The 23711-nt window shown below is 48.1% G+C and overlaps 1 protein-coding gene across 2 annotated transcripts in view; it reads right to left on the bottom strand.

Annotated features, from left to right (window-relative positions):
* The window catches only part of CORO2A (coronin 2A), a 98960-nt gene continuing 75249 nt past the window's right edge, over positions 1–23711 (bottom strand). For both annotated transcript variants that reach the window (XM_019555328.1, XM_019555329.1), the window contains exons 3-12: positions 15989–16105; positions 12913–13062; positions 11599–11778; positions 10915–11031; positions 9497–9601; positions 8256–8352; positions 6846–6958; positions 5586–5676; positions 5050–5318; positions 1–3014 (exon numbers count right to left, since the gene is read on the bottom strand). In XM_019555328.1, coding sequence (XP_019410873.1) covers positions 2883–3014; positions 5050–5318; positions 5586–5676; positions 6846–6958; positions 8256–8352; positions 9497–9601; positions 10915–11031; positions 11599–11778; positions 12913–13062; positions 15989–16105 — 1371 coding nt within the window. In that variant the 3' untranslated portion in view covers positions 1–2882. The remainder of the gene's footprint in view (positions 3015–5049; positions 5319–5585; positions 5677–6845; positions 6959–8255; positions 8353–9496; positions 9602–10914; positions 11032–11598; positions 11779–12912; positions 13063–15988; positions 16106–23711) is intronic.

Raw genomic sequence — 23711 nt, 5'->3', positions numbered from 1 at the left:
TAAGCACCTGTATAATTTCAGGTTTAATTACCCAGTATACTTCAGGAAATAATTTATCAGAGCACAGACGGAAATACATAAACTCCCTTCTAAGTCTGATCAGTCCTCTGGTTTAGAAATTTTCTTTAAGCAATTAAACACTAGAAAAAGCAAAATCAAACCAAAATCTACATATATTAAAAAGTAAAATTCTAGATAGATATTGATTTAATTACATTTGTTTTACATTGCACAAATCTATTTGCCCTTTTCTCCTTATCTTGTTTTCTATTATGTCGTCTTGAGAAGAATGCCACAAATGATCTTTTAAATATATTTAGGCACTGTTTAATAAAACATAATAAAACAATTTCTGCCAATCTGTCTTCCTGTAAAATATTTATGGTTACATTTCAGCTTTGAGCTGAAATATAGTTCAAAGTTTACATTTATGCAGAGGTATTATCCAAAAGATCATATTCAAGTCCTGATTAGATATCCTTTGTTCTTGGAAAGATCTTCAGTAAACAATAAATGCAATGATTATCTTTTCAAGTATACATTGAGATCAACAAGTCCATTCATAATTGGCTAAGAAACATTTGCTGACCAGTTTCCAAGCTGTCTAGTCATACACATACAGAAAAATTTTAATAAAAAAAGAACAAACAAAAATGCCTGGTAAAAATTACTTTTCTTTACTTTTGCTGACAAATAATTTAAATAATTTTTTTATAAAAAAAAACAAAAAATCTCCAAATGAAACACACTTTTCACTGACAGAAAGCAGCCTTACATTGTCTTACACTGTAGGTATCCATGTTGTCATGTCACTGATGTGTTGTTCGGTTTTCATAATCATTGGTTGTAAACTAAAAATGATTGGGATTTTTTTACAAAAAGAAGTATGGCTGTATTACTTGTGTGGAAGTTTCAGATGTGGTTCAGACAAACAGTAGATGTGTCCAAAGTATTTGGTGGGCAACTTGGATGATCAGCTCTTTCTTTCATCCGTAACACCTTGAGAAATAGTAACCCACACAAGCCCAGATGCTCAGCTTCACAGAGCCTACCACTGGTGCTCGTTAGCGTAACAGGGGGCTGGGCACTACCTTTGTGAAGGGGGCACTACCTTTGTGAAGGGGGCACAAAAATAGATGCATCCAAAGCAGCAATGAATAGCTCCCACTGCAGTGGCTGGCACTGCCCCAGGCATTGCATGGCTGCCCTGAGAATGGAGCTGCTCAGTAACACCTCTGCTGGCACTGCTGCCTCCACAACAGTATCGGGCAGACAGAAAGATGGAGTCAGGCAGTGAGTTCCCCAGAAAAAGCAAGCATCAGTGTAGCTCATTTCTGGTCTGCTTTTATGCCAGAGAGAGGTGTCGAAGGTGAAGGCAGCCAACTCTAAATGGATTTTGTCTTTGTGTGGGGGTAGTTGGCCACACACTAATGGTCACTGGTGAGAGTGGAAAAAGGAGGCTGTTCAAAGCAACATAAAAGTGACTGTTCTTTAGCACCTGAGTTTCTTGGTTTTTAGAGTGGCATGAGGCTTTTGGGAAGGCTGAGGTCTCTTTACATTACACACCTATTGTGGGTCCTCTTGCAGTGCTCACAGACAAACACTTTCTGTCGGCTGCAGCCTTCTGGGAGCTGGTGCTAGTGAGCGCCTTGCCCCAACAGGAGACACTAGCAGGCAGGACACAGCCCTGACTTCACTGGCTACTGAATTCTCTGTGGTGGAGTGGTTCTAATCTAGCAACACAGTAGCATTCCTCACACTTGGCAAATGTTTGAGCTCAGATCATGGCCCTGCCATCTTGCCCATGCTCACCCCATGTGTACATGAGTGCAGGCACATATACACATACACGTATGTGTGAAGCAGTAATTACTTTGGGTAAAATGGAGTGCCTCATTGATTCTCACACCATTCAGGAGACCATGGACACTTCCTTCCACCTTAGGGTTTGCATTGACACTACTGTTTACACCTAAGGGACCTAGAAAACCTCAGGACACCTGGGTTCTCACCAGGTATACACAGAGAGGCTCACAGGACAGAGCTTTGAGCCTTGGCAGAAGCTAAACCACAAGATGCTCTGACATCAGACAGTCGAGGGAGAGTGGAAAAGTCAGGCAACTAACAGCATGTGGATGGCAGTGTGTGTGTACTTCATGGGAGACAAGCAGTGTAGGGTCAGGGAAATGCTGCTGAGGCATGAAAGGGCTACAGACTAACTGGTGTCTGGGTTATGGGGCATGAGGTAGCGATGGAGCCAATGGCTGTTGCAGAAGAAACAGGATGTAGCAACAGACCCTGCCTGAAGGGAAAAGATGGGAGAAGGACAGGAGTACCAGGCCTAGATGCCTACTCTGGGAGGGCTGGAGGTGCTATTGGGACAGGCCACAGACTCCAGTCCTCATATGGGTCTTACATGATGTTATTCGATGTGCAGGGTAGCTCAGGCCTTGTGCAGTATGGGCAGTTTGTGGGCCACCCCCATGGGCTCTGCTACACAGCACCTGGCTAGTGCTGACAGCCCCCCCCTCACTGCATAGCCAGGCAGCAGTGCAGGGACCGCAAGAGCAGCACTGCCAGGCACAGGCTGATCTGGGAAGCTTGTAGTACCCCTTCTGCTTATTCCAGCACCCTGCAGCATACAGAGGCATCAAAGGAGAGTGTGCAGAGCCAGAACAAGACTCCCAAGACTTTGTCCATGTTTTTTGAGCCAGGTTTCCTCTGCGAGCTCCATAGATGGGTGTGAGCCTGTGTACTGCCACTGGGCATTCAATCGCATGCCTTCCATCTTAATCCAAAGCTAGAAAGAGCAGTTTTCTCAAGGTGGCTGGGGTCTCATAGGCCTGCCGGGTGCCATCAGCCACACAGGCACCCCTATGCCCTCAGTACCTGCCGGCATCCATGTGGCAGTTTTTGATCTCCAGCTCCAGCTGCTTGATTTGGACATCCCTCTGACTCACCACCTCACGCAGCCTCCGGATTTCCTCCTGCTGTCGGTAAAACATCTGTAGCAGCTGGAAAAGAACCAACACCTTGTTCCCCTCATGCCACAACCAGATCTAGGCATAAAGTACACTGCCACAGCCCTGCTGGCACAAGCAATATATCAGCCAGGTATCCTCTGGCATGACTGCCATCATCAGAGTACTCATTTAGCCACCTGAATTCACCCCCCAACCCACCCCATGGCTCCTGAAAAGCCACATTCCCTCAGTATAAAGGAAAGGGAAGACAGAAAAATAGTTTCTGCCCCTCTCCCACATACTTCTGCCTTTATGACTCCATTCCACTGATGGGCCTAGGGGCTAAAATTCAGCACTCAGGAGATCTGGGTCCAGCTCCTGGCTATGTGTCAAACTCCCTGTGTAACCTGGGTATGTCCCTCAGCTTCTCTTGGCCTTTGTTTCTGATCTCTTCAGCAGAGATAAAAAGCTTCCCTTTGTCTTCTTGGCTTACACTGAGCTATTTTGGGGGAAAAGAACATCCCTCTCACTAGATGCATATTCAATACCCAATGCTAAGAGGCCCCAGTCTCAACATCTGTGATTGGCCAGGAACAGGGCCCAAAAAAGGTTGCACGCTATGCCATGGGTGGGCAATTATTTGGGCCAAAGAGCCACATAGGCAGTTCTGAGGAGCTGCCACAGGCTGGTCAGCACCCCCCACCCCCAAAATGGTCTGGCGTCTGTGTGCCCTGTGGCTCCTCCCCACCACTGCCAACAGCACCTAGCCCCAGCCCTGACTCGCCCCACGCCCACGCTAAGCAGTGGCAATGACCAGGCAGAAGCTACTGCTCAGCATGGGAGAAAAGCAGTCCCTGCCACTCACTGCTACTGGGCCCTTCTTGCTGTTGCTGCGTAGAGCCGGTGCCTGGACTGCCCTGCTGCTCCTCTCTGTCACAGTCACCTTCACCTCCGGGCTATCCAGCAGGGCAGAGGTGGCAGTGCAGAGGAGCTGCAGGGCAGCCCAGGCATGGGCTCTGGGTGGCTGCAGCAAGAAGACCCAGCAGCAGTGAAAAGGAAGGGATGCTTTTCCCCTGCACTAAGCAGCAGCTTCTGCCCAGCTGCCACCACTGCTGTTGCTGCTCAGCACGGGTGGGTGAGTCTGGAGCAGGTGCAGAGCAAGCTGGGGTCAGAGCTGTATGTGCAGGTTCCAGCTGATCCAGAGCTGGTCCATTCTGCCAGGCTGAGTCAGAAGCAGGCATGGGGCAGGCTGGGGTCAGGACTGTGCACATGGTCCCCACCAGTACCACGGGGCTGGGGCCAGCTCAGTGGCAGCCAGAAGGAGCTGCCGCTGCCTGGGATGCCTAGAAAGCAGCAGAGCTGCCCCAGCCCCACTGTGTGCTCGGGGTAGCAGGATGCACCACGGGCTGGATGGTGCCTGGGCCAGGAGAGACCAAGGGACCCACTGCAGGCCAGAGAAAGTACCTTCTCAGGTGGGATCCAGCCTATGGCTATATTTTGCCCACCCCTGCTCTGTGGGCACTCTCCCCTGACAATACTGTGGGGAAGCTTTTGTTTATTGGCTCCTCCCAAGGGGCAAGCCTCTCTCCCACATTTGGGCAAGTGACCAGATTTTCTGAAGAGCAGCATGCCCGTAAAGGCCAGCAAAGCCAATAACTGTCTTTCAATGGTCCAGCTGGGAATATCCTCAGTTAGGACCATCTCCTGAATAAGCCAGTGCTAGGTACCAGCTACAGAGAGGAAACCAATGAAAATGCTGTGGCTTTGCTCAGGTAAGGCCTACAGCATACTTATTTTTGCTTCATCCAGGGGACCTCTGGGTGACCATCACCTTAGTGTATGGTTGAGAGCAGAAATGTATTAATGTCAGCAGTGACAAGGACTAGCTGTAAATACCTGGGTAGAGAGAGCCTACCCCTTGTAACAGGGCTGCCTCATTGTGCTGTGTGCTGTATTCATGTAAGAGACAGCCAGTGGCCTCAGGGGATCACAAATGAAGCATGCCGTTTGGGCTAGCTGTCACCTGTTGTTCTCTCCCTTCTCCCACCCTCACATCCAGGCCCCCCGTGCTTCCACACAGCCAGACCTCATTCTCAGTTTTGGGCGGGGGGCATTCAAACACATCAAAGCCATTGGAAAGCCGCATCTGGCTATCATCCTGTAGTCTCTCCATTTTCTTCTGGCTTTTCCTGTCTGGGACACTGCTTTGCTTTTGGATCTTCTCCAGTGGCATCCATTCTTCCTGGTTTTGGTACCAGTTGGATTCTGTGGTCTTCTGGGATGGCTTTTGCTCAGGAAATTGTGGCAGAGAATTCACAATCCCCGAGCCTGGTCTCAAGGACACCAGAACAGGCCCTGTAAAGCAAATGGGGGGCAGGGTCTTTAGCTCCTGAAAAGAGCAGGCATGTACTCACCCAATAGGAGAGACCTGCAGGTTGGAGGTACTCTCAAAGGCCATTCATAATCGCAACAGCCCTGAGTCATAGGACCAATTTTATTTTTTTTAATAGAGCATAGCTCTCCAGCCGCTAATGAACCAGAATGCTCTTGACACATCATGCCAATGCAAGTCAGGCAAAGAGCTGTTGGACTCTAATTCCACTCCCTCTGCCCAGGCCTGACCTTTATTGATTCCATTCAGCCACTCCTGAGATGTCAGTGCTGGCTGGGTCCCAGCTGTCATAGGGTAGATGTCCTCCTGGTAAGATTCTGACTGCAAACACACAGGGAAAATGCACAAAATTGCTACTGGGGCCACCAGCTGCTGCCAAGCTTGCTGGCCAAAAAAGGGCCATTTCTCAGCAGGGCCGCCTAGACACTGACAGGTAATGGTTCCTAATGGGTAGGAACCTCTACCCATCCTGACCCAGAAACCCCTTGCCTGTCCTTTACTGGGATTATGATTCCCCTAGAAATTCCTTGTTGCTTTGATTCACAACATCCCCTTGCCTGGAAGAGCAGTGTTACAAGGTACGTTCCAGGCTGATATTTCTCCTAGCAATATATGGATATAGACAACCTGGTCCTGTTAATACTTGCAGCAGAACTTCTGCTAGTTTTCAAAGGATTGGGACTGCACCCAAAGCGAACCTCAAAGATGTGACACCCACAGAGATGAGCTAGGTGGCTTGATGGCAGAGCTGGGCTGCTGTAGACAGCTATATCTGAGGAGCAGGTGGGCTGTATATCTGAGGAGCAGAGATGGAGAGGTATAAGTACTCACTGGGGTGCCCATCATGGACTCCATGGACTCATGTAATCAGTTGCCATAAGAACAGCCTCCTCACAAGGAAGCTGGACTGAGTGGTGTCAGGGGATTTAATAGTTTACAGAAGTAAATTTAGTAGCTTACAGAGTCACAGCCAAAGTGAAAACTAAAGTGATGTGGGTGCGAAATGGTTCTGGTCTCCCTGACTGGGATATCTACACTGCAGTCCCAGGATGTATACAGTGGTACATACAGCTCTCCAAGCTAGCTTTAGGCTAGCCAGCTCAGACATCAGGAAAGGCTTCAGTATGGCAGCATGAAGCTTGGTGCTGGCAACTTTATCCTTCCAAGGAGCTGAAACCCCAGTGCGGGCCCTTTCACTGTGTTATTCCAATAAAGGTCCTGAGCAGTTTATAATGTTCTTACATACTACAGTGACATTATCTGTCCCACACACATGGCTAGGTAAGAGCCTTCCATAGCTGCAAGCCATGTAACAGGCTATCACAAGCTGTCTTTCCTTAGGAAATAGTCTTTGGTTCAGGCAGCACCCATCTCCCACCTCAGCTGAGGAATAGGCCCAAGGGCTTTCCCAGAGGTCATACAGCTCCTGCTTAGCTGTGCTCTATCAGAGCTGGTGGATGTGCCCACATGCATGGCAGAGGCCTGCTTACCCGCCGTGGCACAATCATGGAAACGGGCTCGATCAGGCTTTTGGTTGGGATCAGCTTGTAGAATCGGAAGATCTCACAGGCTGACACATCAAGGCCTCTCTTCGGCATGGCCCCTGATGACAGAGCACAGCAGATGGCAGGCATGGTTTGGGAGCAGGCTGGGAACAATCAACACGGAGGACTAACCCATCCCTTTTCCAAGTGAATTTAAGCAAGCAAAGGTCATTGACTCAGCTTCCCTCACCACAAGCAGCATGCCTCGCTGAGAGATGGCATTCGTTTTGGTACAGATACCCTAACAACATCTTGGCTTATTAGTACTGTAACAGTAACAAGGGCGCTAACAGTCATGCACTTCATGAATGGTGGCAATAACATGCACTCACATCCAACTAGACACAGTGTTGTCAACTCAGCTCTCAGAATTTTTGGCATTGTTCTTAAAGTCTATGCTTTAGGAATGTGAAAAACATAGATTTTTATTTTATATATAGTTATATATATCTATATATAAAAGAAAGAGCTAAGTTTTTCACATTCCCGAAGTGGAGACTTTAAGAACAACACTAAAAATCATGAGTTAGCAATACTGCCACTAGGGTTTTTGCCACACATTACATACATTATGTAATGAATTGGTTAACTGTGCAATAAATGTAGACTGGCCACACTTGCAAAGTAATTATCCCACAATTAACTGATTAATCACAGAATAAATTTAGACCAGCCACATATGCAGAGTAATTATCATGCTATAAAAATGTCCATCCAGCTATAAAAAGAGCCAGCCAGCCACCAAATTAGTGCTTGAAAATGTGTAACAATTTTATAGCTGGTTTCTATCCAGCATTAATTTTAATATGTGGTTGGGCCCTAGGCGACTGTGTCCTTACAAGGATCTATGCTTGTTAGATGGAGCCTAGAGAACATTTTTGTAAACCATCTGATTGCCATGGCACTGAATGCAGTGTTTCCTTCTTCCTTGAGTGCTCGGGTCAGAGAGTGACTCAAATGGATGCTTATCTTGCTGGGGTGATCTAACCCCAGCTGACTTCCTGTCTTTGGGCAGGAACCAATGATTTTGCAAGGTCTCTTCCAGCCCTAATGGCTATGAAATCTATGTGCCTTGCTGTGTAGTGTATTTTCTACCTCCAGGAACAGAGTTGCAGCTCAGAGGTGGTGTTCAGAATAGGCCCCTCTAGCCTCAGAGCCCTTGGGACTGTGCTGTCGAGAACATAGATGGAAATCCCAAGAACACACACACAGTCGGTAGCTTTTATATCTGTCAGATTCCATTCACAAAGCTGAGGTCTGAGTTAGTCCCCAGAGTATGTTATTGTGGACCCCAAATTGGTATGGTCTCAAATGCTAAGCCCACAGCTATGCTAGCGATCCAGGCCACACACTCACCAATGCCTTTCTGTGGTATGTGGGAACGGTACTCCATCAGGAAGTTCAGGTATGGCTTCTCCATGCTTATTTCATAGTAGCGAATGTTCCCATCACCCTGGAGACAAGGAGAATCAATGCGAGGCCTGGCTTAGCGAGGCCTGGCTTAGCTCCCACTGCACAGAGGAGGACTCAAGAAAGGGTTGACTCCAAGTGCCATTCCAGTGAACAAGAAGGGAGCCCTTTCTCTGTGAATACCAGCTTTAACCTCCTCACTCCCATGAGGAATTGGCTTTATGGTGTCATTTCCCATTTTAACTGAGGTCAAAAGCTCTGAAATGACCAAATTCAACCTGCTGTCCAAATAAATGTGCCTTGCCATGGAATCTGGCCCCATCCCATGGCAATTATGCAAGACTGCAAGGCTGAACAAAGACTGCGCCCCATGTGCTACCACTGGATCCACCTGCAAAACTCCCTAAGCCTCAAATCTTGTCATGGCATGAGTTTGTACATAACTAGGCATTTTAGTTTTTAGTTTCTTTTTACCTGGAGAAAAATATGGGTTGTGTTGCACCATACCATATCATTATGCACCATACCATCCGCACCCTCTTTTTCAAAATACTAGATCCACCCTTGTTTGTGGGTTTGTTATGGCCCCCTCCAAGGAGTAGATGACAGACATGTTGAAGACCTTGGCTCACCTGGACCCTGATCCTGCAAAAGCTCATGCACCTACCCAACATTACACCTCTAAGTCCTTCCACAGAAGACCATGTCTTCAGCTCACATGTTTGACATAAGGCTGCATTTGCAGGATCTGGTCCCTCTGGGCAGGCATCTGAGTGCTGTAAGCCCATGTGATACTGGTGAAAACTGACTCAGGGACCTGGGAGTGCAGAGTATACTGGGAAGTGACTGGAAGGGCTCACCTTGTCATCAAGTGCAGACCCCAGCTCTCAGCAGTGCAATATAATCATAAGTGACCATGCTTCATCTAAAAGCTGGCTCTCTGCTGCCACAACTATACTGCCTTTCTTCCCATTTCTAGCACAGGCCCTTCTGTGGGAAGGGGAGACTTGATTTCATCCTTTGCGTCTGTCTGTCTGTCTGCCAAGAGGTATCCTCACATTTAGTTGAAAACCTTTTTAAAGCATCAAGGCATGAGTCTCGTAACATGCAAACTGATTTAAAGCAGCAGCCCCTAGCAGGGAGCATAACCAACTATGCTAACATCAATTCCAAGGAAAAGCACTTACCTTGCTCACAACATATAGCATGTTTGTATCTGAGTCATAAAAAGGGAAGAGCAGCCCTGAGGAGCCATCTAGATCCTCCTCCAATAAAGGCACCGAAAGATCACCCTGGGCATAAAAAAGGAGAGACAAAACAACTCCCATCAGAAATGACCTCAGAGAGGAGCTTCTTCTCACAGGACGTGGACATGGATCAACCCAAATGCCCTGGTCCAAGAGACAGAGTGTAACTCCCTGATAGGGACCCTGTCCTGTCCCTCCTAGAGCGAGAGCTGTCAAGACAGGCCACATCCTGGAATCCCTCAAGATAATGGTGGGGACAAGCCACCCTGGCTCCTTGTATGGAGGTATCAGCTCAAAGGTGTCCACTAGACAAGCACCTACATGGGGGGCAGAGCATTTTGTGAGGGGTCTAGGAAGGTGCTGGTTGGGCCCAAGGTCTGTGCAATGTAGGAAACTGGCACATCCCCCCTCACAAAGCAGGTGAGCCTGAATGAACCTGAAGGGTTCTGCTACCAGGGCAAAGTTGAAGGGTAGCTGGAGTGGCAAAGCTGCTGGGAGGAGTTGCTCACTACCCAGCAAGCCAGCCACAGGGAGATTGGCAAAGGGTCACAAACAAGTTACTTGGCACAGACGATACAGGCTTGTGACTCTGCAGAGCCACCACTGCCATCACCTGGGGCAGACCTACCAGAGACGAGCCTGCTTAGGACAAGCTCAGCACCATGGCCAAGAAGAACTGGCTAGCATGTTGTTGGGATGGACATTGCTCCAGCAGCACCTCCTTCTTGTGGACACTGTATCCAGTAGCACAGGTGGCCATCTAATGGAAAGCTGCACACACCAGTGATGGAACAGCCCCTTCACTGCTCTCCAGTTAATGATGCGACACTAAAATATCCTTTCTTGACCAGCACCCATCTTGACAGGAGGCACATGCCTTGCCAGTAGATTGGGGTAAATGTTCTCCAAATGATTAAGTGCAACGCACTGCCAAAACTAAACAGCAGATACTTTCCTCCCTTGAAGCCCTACCGACCCAATGTGGGGCTCAATTCTGCTCCAGTGAGAAACAGTAGACTTTTTGGCATTGAGGGCAATGGTACCAAGAACTAAGAACTGCATCCAAAACCCTCAAGGTCCTTGGAACAGCCCTGTACCTCCAGTTGATTGCTGTCTGCCTTGTTCCTGTGTCTCACTACTTTGAGTAATTTCTCTGCTTCCAAGCTATGTTCACTTGCATTTAATAATATGGTACAAACCAAATGATGACTCACAAAGAGCTTTTACCTGGATAGATGCCTCTGAACACTGGCTACAAATTAATTACTGGGTATTTGGTAGGTACAACTGTTAACATGACAGTTACAAAGTCCAGAAAATTGTGAATGTGAATATATTGGGCTGCTGGTCTGACTCACCTGATCCCATAAGACTATCTGCCTATTATTCCACCGGGATGTGCCAGTAGAAAGCAGCTTTTTCATGTTTCCTAGAAACAAAACTTTATTCACTCTGTGAGACTTGAAGCTGGCTTCCTGTAGGGAGAGATGGCATGTTACTGTGATTTCCAAAGTGAACAGTACATTGTGGAAAGAAATCTTTTTCCCATTGTCATCTGACATTTGGAGGAATCCAATCTCTCTGGTAAATTAATCTTTGCCTCACACAAACTGCACTGCTCCCAGAGTGCTGCCTCCTAAACCAGAAGCAGTGGAACCAATCTGCATGGTGCTTCTTAGCAGTAACAACACTAATTACCTCCGAGTTAATTAGTTTATATGGATGCAGCTTTTTCATTTCTGGATTAGGAAGGAGTCCATGAGCTGGTTTCCAAGAGGACAGTCCCAAAGTCATGGCTGTTTTGTGACACTAGGAATCGCCTTGGAGCAGAGCCAGAATTCACTGGTCAGTCTGCTCCAGGATTCTCTCTGGCACTTGCACCTTGTTTATAGGAATGATCACCTCCTGGTTCTCCCAATGAAAGCTCATCTCCCTTCTGCCATCTGCACACAAGTGCAGCCTTCCCAATGTTCAATAAACCTTGACAGAAGAGGACTCACAAAGTCAGCCACACTGGATTCAAGTTTCTGACCCCAGCATACCTGTACAACTGTGCCTGTCTGAGGCTCAAAAATCCGTATCTTTCTGTCTCGGCAAGCTGTGGCTAGCAGACTGCCATCCATGTTGAATGACATGGAGAGGATCACATCCTTGTGAGAATCAAAGATCTTCACTGGATTCTGAATGACCGTCTCCTTTGTGTCGAGGCTCCATATCATAATCTGAAGCAAACAAATAAGTTCTCAAGCCCTTTCCCTTTGAACTTGTTCATTTTACAGTAAACGCAAGAAAAATGGCTGTTCCATCAGCGAGATCTGAGTGGACGTACTGGAACTGTATGAAAGGAGCTATACGAAAGGTTTACTGTAGCTATATGAAAGCTATATGAAAGCTACTGGAGCTATATGAAAGGTTTATTGCAAAGTAGACTAATTAGCTCTGCCATAAATGTTGCGCATCTACATGTGCACCCCTATTAAGCTGGAGTAAACTAATTTACTCCAGTGCAGGATAGTACTTGTAAATACAGGTACTATCTTGCTGTGAAGTAAAAAACTCAGCAGCAGCACACATGTAGATGCTGCCCTGGCTGGCTGGGGCACAAGGGTCCTTCAGTGCGGGGGCTGCCTGCTGACTAGCTCCCACCCACTGAAGCACCCTCATGCCCCAGTCAACCCCTCTGCCATATGCTGAGCCAGGGGGAGCAGCTGTCAAACCAACCCCCCAGGTTCCCTGACAGCCAGGGCTGCTCCAACTTGGTACAACATGCTGTGGGCCTGGGCGCACATGCAGATGGCATGCCTAGAAACAATATTAAATACATATGTAGACACACTTTCTGTTTCCTATTTACCTTTCTGTGCCCCTTTTTTACCTTCATTTTTTTCCATCACCAACGTTTTTACATTTCCCAGCCTGTCTTGTTCTACTGCTTCTGAGAGCTAGTCTGACTCAAACCACTGAGACCCACAGAGGCTGAGGAGGTCCAGTTCACCCTGCTTGTAAAACCCCAGCCTTGGCCCTTCAAGCCAAGACCATCAACTTGCCCTCAACCTCCTCCCCAGTGACTTCCAGCCCATGACCTCTTCTCCTTGGAGGGAACCGCAGGACAGAGTAGGGCTACTTCTGGAGAACTTCCCCACGCAGCTTGACAGGCCTTGGACCTCTCTTTGAAAAGACAATGACAGGGAGGTGTACCAATAAAAATGATTCTGCAGAAGCAGAGCATATATGTGGCAGAGCTTTCCCCTTGCAAACACCTGCAGGCCCCACCTCCACTGTGCAAGGCTCAGCTGTGCACGCTACCATTTGGAGCAGGGAATAGCGCCTTGGGGCCTTGCTGGATACCAACAAACCTTATAGTCATAACCACAGCTGAAGAGGATGTTATTGGCAGTGGGGTGCCATTCGATGAGGCCAACCCTCCGTGCATGGCCGAGGAGTTCCTTCTTTGCGTTGGTGATGTTTCTTGTTAGCAAATGCTTGGGGATGTCCCAGATCTTGACCTGCATGGCACAAAAAGGTCTTTGCATAAATATGGTGTTGTATCACCCGATATCTGTGCTGGTATGAGGCAATCTATCACTAAAACCTGGTCAAGTAAATCATCAGCACCACTGATGTCAAATTAGGGGAACCCATGGTCCCAAGACCTGATATTTCTCTCAGGACACTGCCAAGATACTTGGGAGCTAGCCCAGCAACCAGCACATTCAAAGCAGGGCTTCCCCTTTATTCCAAGTAGTTTTGAATTGGACCAGAAAGCATTTGACATTGGCCTCCACACATATCATTTAACCAATTCAATGAATTATGGAAAAGAGCCTGAGGGGACCTCAGGAGTTCATCTAGTTCAGCCCCTTGGTCACAGCAGGATCATCGTAGTATAAAGCATACCAGACAAGTATTTGTCTAACATGCTCTTAAAAACTTCCAGGGATGGAGACTCCACTATCTCTCTGGGTTACCTGTTCCAGTGCTGAACCACCTTCACAGTTAGAACATTTTTCCGTCTTAAATGTCCCTTGTTGTAATTTAAGACTGTTATTTCTTGTCTTGTCTCCTGTATAATTCAGTATTTTTTCTGTATAACTCTATATACAATATCTATATAACTATCCTTCAGGTATTTGAAGATGGTTATCAAATCTCCCCCTCAATCTTTTCTTCTCCTGATTAAATAATCCTAGTTCTTCCAACTGTTTCTCATAGGCCATGTTTCCCAGACTGCTAATAATTTTTGCTGTTCTTTGCTGAATTTTCTTCCCAATTTGTCCACCAAAAAGGCAGTGCCAAGGAGCCACTCCACACTCCATACTAATCCAGCTTGGCCCAGGCTACAATGATCTAGTTAGGAATTGTCCTCCATTGACCTTAATTTTCGATGATTTTATGTCCTGCTGTCAATTTTTGTGCCAAGCTGGCATTCACTTGTGTGGAGGCAAGTTCTGGTCCCCTGTCCTATAACTATTGCTCATTTCTATCCATTGATGGCCTAATGAAGAAACCCCCTATCCAAGCTGAGTGCTCTAACCATTAAACTTAATCACAGAAAGTCATTGAACTACAAGCTCCTTTTGATTTACTCTCCTTCTATCTGTAGGACTCTTGAAATCTTGGTGGCCCAGCAGTCCAGCTCTATCAGAGTCCCCATAATCAGGCATGTCTATAGTCTGGCAGTTGGAGAATGAGCTCTCCTGGGAGACATTAGTTGGAATAACTTCAAGCCAAGGAGCAGCTAGAACCCAGGTACTCTACTTCCTGGGTATGTGCTCTAACCACCACACTATTATGCAAGAAGTGAGCTCTACCTCCTTCCAGTCTTGTTTCTGAGTGAAGGTGGCCATGACTGCCACGCTTTACACTGAACACAAAGATCTTTGCTTGCATTGTCCTGTTCCAAACATGTCTACAGATTTGGGCCCTTCTAGGGATTTAGACAGCATTTAAGTGCCACTGTGCCTCATATTGGTGTCATAATGGAGCTCAGACAGAACCTAGGTGCCTTGCTTCTCAAACTGACCTACTTTGGGCCAATGCAAAGACTATATTTAGATGCACAGGGAACTCTGAAGTCCAAAACATGGGCAGTAAATTAGGGCAGGCACCCACTGAGATTTGGGGCCACTGGAAGAGAGATAGCCTGGATATTTTGGATTACTTTTCATGATTCAAGTGTTTAAATCCCTCCTAAGTCTCCTTAGGTGCCAGGCTTATATATCTGGATCTACTCTGCAGTCACGCTTTGTCTACAATATAGACATACCCTTGGAGAGCAGCTCAACCCCTGACCCATTTGGTTTGCTCTCACTTCCACCATTTGCATTAGCATCAACCATTGTAACTTTAGATAGTCTCAATATCCATCCTAAGGAAATGCCCAACTCCTTTCTCCATCTGGCTACATTTTTTACTTCTACCTGTATGAGCCAGAGTGGCTCCACAGAAGGGTGCTATTTAAGAAAATCTATTCTTGATTAGCAAATCCTAATTACACTCTGCGGGCAAGTCTACACACGCAAATAATGCAAAACAATAAACTCCAGAGCTTATTGCTTTCGAGTTTGTTGTTCCCAGGTGCACTGTTTAATCATGTTCCCAGGAATGCAGCACGTTGTGTCGGGTCAGAGCAGCCCTGGCTGGCAGGGGGTCCTGGGGGTCAGCCTGCTAACTCAGGGCTGCTCCCCGCAGCTCAAGGTGTTGCAGAGGGGCTGGCTGGGGCATGAGGGAACTTTAGCATGGGCCTAGCCTGCAGGCAGCCCCCTCACTGAAGCACCCTCATGCCCCAGCCAGCCAGTGCAGTATGGAGTAAATTGTGGAGTAAAAAACTTGTAAATATAAGTATTATCCTGCTGCAGAGTTGGTTAGTTTACTCCAGCCTAATAGAGGTGCACATCTAGATGCACAATATTTAGTGCAGAGCTAATTACTTAACTCCACAGTAAACATCTCATGTAAATGCACCTTGTGGGGATGCTCTCAGTCTGGAATAAGTGTCAAGCAAGACCAGCTGTTCTGCTTTAAATTCAGGCCCTATACTAATCCAAATTAATTTGCTTGTGTAAACAAGCCCAAGGAGTATGTTGCATTGGAAAAGCACCTAATTCAGAGTTTCCTTCTCCCACTGAGCCCATGACATATTTCACCCATGTCTGTATGGGAGCCCATGGTTCTGAGCCCAGGACAGAGCCTCAGGTTTGTTTTTAAATGTGACTCTGTTTAGTATTTCACCATTTAGGCTGTAGGCTCCTGTTGAAGGAAAAAGCCCACTAAGCTCTATGGCCTTGATTGTAAGTTGGGAACAGAAGGAAAATATTCTTTAAACAAGTTCAAGAAGAGGAAACCAAGGCACGCTTTTCCCTGAATGGTACAATTTCTTTCCCAACAAATGCTTTGGCTGGCTAGTAACCGAGAGCAAGCTGGCAAACTTACAGTGGCATCTTCTGAGCAAGAAGCTATTACAAAGTCATTAAAAGGGTTCCACTTGATGTCCAGCACGTTCCCTTTGTGCCCACACACTCGAGGGTAATGTGGGTCAAGCTTTCCTGTCTGAAAAGAGCAGAAAGTCCTGGTTAGCTCAGAAAGTTATAGTTTAGCCACAGGTTTATATAATTTCCACCCAGCCTTAGTAGGTTATGTGCCATGGCCAGACCTGCGCCATACTTTCCAGGTCCAAAGAGAAACACCATTTTTTGCTTCAGATAGATCTGGATATTTTGCTTGCAGAGAATAGGTCTTGCAAGCTCTTAGTGCTTGGATAGTGCTATTCCAGATGCTATTATCCTTCACCATTCCTGAACAATGACAGTGGAAAAGCCCAGAAAAGCATGAGACAACCATGGAACTGATCATTTCCCAGGAGCCACAGACAAGGGTATAAAGGACAGTGGCTAGAGCTGGGCAGGTAATGGGATTTCTGGCTATGGTGGCTGGATCAAAAAATTAGAAGAAAATAATTGGGTTCAGGGTAAACTGAAAAGCAAATTTGGAGGGATTCTATGAAATAATCCCTCAAAAAGGCTACATAAAACTGTATTTTGTCAAAAGTCTGACCTTGTGCCTTGTTCATAGTCATAGAATAAGAGGGCCCTTGTACACATGAGAAAATTGCACCTTTTAGTGATTTACTTGCCTTTTTTAACGATTTAATTGAGTAACAGTGTACATGTTTAGTGGCATATTTTTGCTTTACTGTATTTTCGCACATACAGCCCGCACCCAAGTATAACCAGCAGAAAATTGTATTTTCGTAAAATGGTTTGTGTATTCCCCACACCTACGTATTCCTCGCCCCACAAGACATGGCTGTAAGCACGGGCTCTGCTGGGCATGGCTGCCGGAGCCGGAGCTGGAGCTGGAGCCAGGGCTCACCGTAGACTCTCACCGCCTACCTGCAGCCTCCCCCCCAAGACATGGCCGCAAGTGCAGGCTCTGCCGGGGCTCACTGCAAACTCTCACAGCCTGCCATGTCTCAGTGCCAAGCCCCGGCTCCAGCTCCGGCTCTGGCGGCCATGTGCAGCACATATATGTATATGTACACATGCATATATATGTGCGCATGCATATGTCTTCACCGCGAGTCCTGGCTCCAGCTCCAGCGGCTCTGCCCACCATGTCTCGGTGGTGAGCCCCGGCTCCAGCTCCGGCTCCAGCAGCCGTGCCCAGCAGGCTCTGCCGGGGCTTGCTGCAGACTCTCACCACCCACCTGCAGCCTCCCCTCCCGAGACACGGCCACAAGTGCGGGCTCTGCTGGGCATGGCCGCCGGAGCCAGAGCTGGAGCCAGCTAGAAGTGGTGCAGGGGAGGGGAGGGATGAGGAGCTGTGAGTGGCAGGGGAGGCAGCCCCACTCCCTGCCGCCACTGCCAGCTGCACTCAAGATAATCCCGCCAGGAGATGGGCAGGGATGGGCTATGTTGTTCTAAAGACTCTGCATAGCCCAAACCCTTGTATAGCCTGCACCCACCCGTCAAGTTTGTAAAAACGTGTATAGCCCACGGGCTATATGCACGAAAATACGGTAAATGTCTTTTTTACATAGTAAACTAAAACACATCCCATGTATTTTAGTTTGTTACGTAAATTACAGCAATATGCCTCATGTGTACAGGAACCCTATCCAGAGAAGGCAGCACGGACGGAAATCCAGGCGTGCTCGGGGAAACTCGGGCTTGGCGGGCTTCCAGTGCCCTGTACACCATCCTCATCACCTTCTCCGGCTGCCAGCACACCTAGCCCCCCTCCTGCCACCTTTCTGGGGCAGCCAGCCTGTTTCCAGGTGGTCCCAGGCAGCGGGATTGGTGTACAGGGTGCTGGAAGCCCACCGAGCCCGAGCTTCCCTGAGCATCCCTGGGCTTCCAGTGCCCCGTGCAACCGTTGGATCTGGCAGATGCTGCCTGCAAGTTGTGGCTGCACCTGTGCAGCTAACAACCCGCCCGGGTTGCCCCCAGGGACCCTACCACCGAGGAGGGAAGCACTGGGCTCCCCCGCTGCTCAGGGACAGCGTGACACAGTGGCAGCTCACAAGGGTAGGCTCCACTGAGGAAAGAAAAAAAGCGGACAGAGGCCTAATCTTTTTTTTTTTTCCCGCACCCTGCCTGCGTCTCCCACAGCTGGGGAGTGAGCTACTGGTGGGTTGTGCAGCCCCTGAGCTGTAGGGGACCCCAGTGCTTTCCTCCATGGTGGCAGCACCCCGCAAGCAGCACCCACCTGCCTAGGTGGTCCTGGGGGGCACCACCAGTGCGAAAAGAAGCACCAGGGCCTCTCAGCAGCTCGCCCCACAGCCTTGAGAGAGGTGGGCAGGCTCCAAGAAAAAAAATAGGATTAGGTCCCTCACTGCTTTTTTTTTTTTCCCTTCAGCAGAGCCTGCCCGCTCTGCGACAAGAGGCCCCAGTGCTTCATTCTTGCTCTGACTTGCCAGCATATCTGTTTGAAATGCCTCAGGATCTATAATAATAACGTGCTTATTCCATCTGTTCAGAGCACTCTGATTGGTTGTTTCAGTAAGAATTGTGATTGGCTGCTGAGACAACCAATCAGAGTACTGTGGACAGACAAAATAAGCCTATTATTATAATTAAAGATTATCTTCAATCAGCCACGTGGGTTCCCAAGCAGTGCTTGAATTCAGCCTATCCCAGACCTCTTGCCGGTTTAAGTTAAAACGGAGACCCCCAGCATCCTGGCATGCTCTTTGGGCTGGGCAGGGCTCTGCTCCACAGCAGGGCTGGCCCCTCCCCTCTGCTCCCTGGCTGGAGCTCCAGAGACCGCAGGCTGCTTCCCCCCTCCCCTCACCACTCCCTGCTAAGCAGGAATTCCCCCCTCCCCTCTGCCTTGCTGAGGAGGTGTCTATGTATTAGCTTGCAGACTACCTGCTGAATCCACAGGTAGAATCAACAGGCAGAGTCAACAAGTAGCTGGTAATGTCCCTCTGTTGTTTTCTTAACTGGGTGATAAACACTGATTTAGTGGGTAAGAAGCACTATTATCAATTCCTTGTTGGGCTAATCAGAGTGTCCTGCTGGGGCCTGGCCAGGCCCCTCTCAGCTCAGTACTGTGGAAGGAAGGGAGGGCTGCTCTAGCACCCCCCAGCTTCTGGCCTGAGCCACTGCAGGCATGTGCCTGTATTTCTGGGATGTCTATCCAGTTATAAAACTGATTTAGCCTAGCCAGGTTAGACTAACCTGCAAAGACTGAACCAATTCAGGCTCAAGCACTTTGAATGTCTGTCTCTAGAGCCTAGGAGGGAAAAGAGAGACTCCCCATAGACTAGCACATACAGATGCTTGTCTAGATGGCACGATTAGCTATGAGGGCTTTGGGCAGAGTCTGCTTATGAGAATTTACAGTGGAGGGCACTGTAGCCAGGAACCATGTGGTGCTGAAGCAGCAGGTGGGGGGTGGAGTTGAGCAGTGGTGGTGGCAGGCAGCAGAGGAATGGCAGTGACTGGGTGTGCGGGAGCACAGCGACAGCTGGGTGGGAGCATGGGGCCTGCACCAGGGACCTAGACCAGGGTGCAGGCCAGCACGGGGTCTATGGAGCCAAACTGGCTCCCCGCTCTCCCTGCTGGCACAGCCCAGCCCAGCTTCATAGAGCCCCTGCCGACCCACGCCCTGGGCCCCTGCTGGCTCAGCCTGCTCCAGCATGTTGCACAAGGACCTGTTCCAACCCCTTTGCAGGGGAAGAGGAGGAGCAGATTTTGACAGATGTTCCTTCCTCCCCCTTCCTTGTCTGGCTTTGGATCATGAGTTAGTTTTGTAGCTGCCATTGAAGGGACACTCCTTATGTCACAGGACAACTGGACTTATATGCGCAATCTTCCAAAGTTCTGGAATGATGTTGTAACACAGCACCACAGCAGAACAGAGAAGAACAAAAATGGTGAAGGGGCTGGGGCACATGATTTATGAGGACAGGCTGAGGGAACTAGGCTTGTTTAGTCTAGAGGAGAGATTTAATGGGAGGGGGTGGGAATTTAATCTTTTGAACCTCCCTTCAACTACCTGAAGGGAGGTTTGAAAGAGGATGGAGCTAGACTGTTCTCACTGGTGGCAGATGACAAAACAAGGAGCAACTGTCTCAAGTTGCAGCAAGGGAAGTTTAGGTTACATTTTCTCACTAGGAGGGCAGTAAAACACTGGAACAGGTTACCCAGAGACATGGCGGAAGCTCCATCCTTGGAGGTTTTCAAGGCCCGGGTGTAGGCAGAGCTTTGGGTGGGATGATCTAGTTGGGGACGGTCCTGCTTTAAGCAAGGTGTTGGACTAGATGACCTCCTGAGATCCCTTCCAACCCTAATTTTCTCTGATTTCTCCATTTTCACATTGCAACACTATGCAATATGTGGGTGTGGCTGGCTTCTGACATAAGGCTACAGAATCTTTAAGCAGTTACTTGTTGTGATGGTACAGCAGCAGTCCATCAGTCCTGCAGGGCAGCTAATAACAGCTCAGTCTAATAACAGCTGTGCTAATTACAGTAGTATTTACCTGGCTCAAATTCTACTGCCCCTATTAAGTGCATAAATGGACTTCAGGAAGACAAGTCCTTAGACCAGTGGTCACATACCAGTGGATCTCAATCCACTGGTAGATCTTGGAGCCTCTTGCAGTAGATTGTGGAACCTCTTGGAGTCAATCTGAGGCTGGGGTGGGGGGCTGCATGCACACGTGCATGCACACATGTGCCCCAGCCCATCAGGTCAGTCCATGGGGGAAGGAAGGGGCAGGGGCTAGATCAAGGCCCCTGCAGTGAGGGATAATGCCACAGAGGCAGGAGCAGGGGTAAGTTGAGTGGGGAACTGGCCAGGTGGGACTACCTATTGGGGAGGTGCACCCCCAAATAATTTTTTCTCGATTGCCTCCACTCTCCCCTCCCCACAGATTTAGCTACTGTGGGGGGGAGGGGGTGGCAGCAGTGCATGGTAGATCTTGGGTTGCTTTTAAATGCCAAAGGCAATCTCCTACTTAAAAAGGTTGGAAATCACTGCCTTAGACCAACATGGCTACAACCTATACCCCTGTAAATGGACTTAAGTATCCTATTTTTATTCCACCCTGCTCAAGTCCTTGAAAAACAGTTTAGACAGTGGGGCCTCCACCTTCTCATTGTTAAGGGTCAAAGGACAGTGTGTTGTAAAAGCAGTTGCATTATTGAATTTTTAGGGCCTTGAGCAGGGTGGAACAGAATCACGCTTAAAGTCCTAAGTCTGCTTAGATACCCAATAAGTGAAACAGAGTCTGGCATCTGCTACAAGAACTCCCAGAGGGTAATATCACCATGTTTATTCACCTTGTTCCTGAATAAAACAGAGATATTCTTCTATTTTATGGGGCCTTAAGTATTATATCAGGCAAATCATTTGTTACAGGAAACAGCCAGTTCAGAGGTAACTGTATCTGCTTCTCCCCTGTTGAAGTTATCTGAATGTATAGGCTTTAGCTCTTCCTTTAGCTCTTTCACAGGCTAACTTTTTATGTGTAGCAACCTCTGCTATTACTGTTTCTCGCAATGTTCTTCACAAGATATTCATTTCTGTTGTCTCTGGCAAATTGTAGGATGTTCTTGGCATGTCAGGCTTTACACCTTGGAGTAGAAGTTCACATGTATTTTGAGTGAACTATTTTTAGCAATCTTTGGGTTAATAATTCCCTGAGAATGCAGGAAACCTGGGCTCAGCAGCCCAGGAGGCTCTTCTAACCCTATGTTCCTCTCCCATGTCTGAAGACGTGTGGAGGTTTAGCCGCGTCTTCCCAAACCAAGCAGCCATTTCTCATGTAGGACTGGATAGTCTCCTTGAATTCACCCACCATGACTTTGATGGAAAAAGGAAAGAACTAAAGATAGGCGCAGTCCTATAAGATGAGGTGGATGTGACTGAGAAGGTTGGCTCCTCTTCGCAAGGCTCCACCATATAATCTGGTGTGGAGAGGGCAGGGTACCCTCTCCATACCAGATGTTATGAGTTTACTCGTATCAGTTCTCATCTATGGGAGCTTTGGCCCCTCAGTTATTTTGGCCAGATTTTAGAGGTCTTGTTCCTCACTCCTGGTCACTTGCCACGTTCTTTCCCGCATGGGTGGGAAGCCAACCATCCCAAGCCGGGGTCCTCTTCTTGCCTTTGCCTCCCCTGGATCGACAGTGGCTGCCTGCTTGGCATCTCTTTAAATCCCCGCTCCAATCAGCTGTGGTTGCCATAGCAGCGTCCCATTTGCCGTCATCCTGGCTCTTGCAGATGACTGGGCTAATTACCATCCGGGTCTTCCACACGGTTCCTTCCTTGCCTGGGTTTGCTGCACCTCCGCTTCCCGTCTGGGCTTGCTTGGGTAAGTTGTTCCTCCTCCTTTGTTCTTTAGGGGTTTCGTGGCAAGGCAGGTCTACTGCCCTGTCACAACATGCACCAAAACCATTGTGCCAGGGCTCTATACCAGCAGGTCATCAGCAGGGCTTTGCTGATCTCCAAGGACAATTTCCTTAATTCCACATTTGCATTATCCCCAGGAGGCAAAGCAGTAACATTACAGATTTACAACAGCTGGCAAGAATGAAAGAGCTGGCATTAGAGAAAAGTTTATTAGGGAAGAAGGGTACAAATGAGTCTGATCAATGAAGTACAATGCAAATGTGCTGTCTTCGCTTTGCCAGCACCAGTGTGTTATGGCTCAGAGGCCCAAACTCGGCAGATAAAGACAGGTTCTTTATCTCCAAACATATAGACAAGGGCCCAAGAGGCATTTGTTTAAGAAAAGAATAGAACAGTAAACTTCAAAGGCAAACTGGCCCAACAGCATAGCCCTGATATCATCTCTGGATGGTCAGAACTGCAGATCTAGACAGGCTGGGAACCACACCAGATCTCCCAAACTTAGCTAGTTAGTTTCCCCTCTGTTCTTAAAGAATGACATAAAAACAGAGTGGCTCCAAAAGCACAGACAAAAGAAAAAAATAAAACTGAAAATCCTCTTTTCATATATGCCACCCTAATTCTAGCCAGTTCACAAGCTCCTCAGTCAGTGGCACAACTAGGGTGGGGTAACCAGGGCAGCTGTGCCAGGAGCCAACTGGCTGGGGGGGAGAAGGGGGAAGGGAGGAGTTGTCACTGCCCCTATGTAGAGCACCTGCCCCAGCTGCCCACCTGTGTCATTACACATCTGTCCCCAGTTCACAATCTTTCCTCACTTCTATTGTCAGGACGTTCCAGGGTCCTGCAACCCTATCTCCATGTCCTAGTCCGCTGATGTTTACCCCTGCTTGGTACTACATTTTGACATGTTCTTAATTTGCCCAAATCAGGACCAAAGGAATAAAAACCACACCATTCTCTTCTCACTTTTGTCATTTTGTAGACCCTGATTCAGCAAATCGCCACCACCTAGGATTCACATTAAAATTTGAGCTGTCACACATTTTTAAACTCAAGTGGGTCACAGAAATGGGGGCCTTAGGACACTGTCATGACCACTGAACCTCTTTTGTTCTAAGGAAACCATTGGTGATGTATAGGCAGTGCACACGGGTGCACATGCACCCCCTGAAATCGGCTGCGTACCCCCTGGAAGCACCAGCTGCAAAACCACAAGTGCAATTCTGGTTTCGCCACTGGTGGTTCCGTGCTCAACAATCTGGTGCCCCCCAGACTCAAGAGGCACCAGTCGCCCA

The sequence above is a fragment of the Crocodylus porosus genome, unplaced genomic scaffold (genome assembly GCF_001723895.1).
Source record: "Crocodylus porosus isolate Cpor-Errol unplaced genomic scaffold, CroPor_comp1, whole genome shotgun sequence".
Lineage (NCBI taxonomy): Eukaryota > Metazoa > Chordata > Crocodylia > Crocodylidae > Crocodylus > Crocodylus porosus.
Note: the sequence above shows the minus strand (reverse complement) of the source record. Positions and strands in the feature narration are given on the sequence as shown.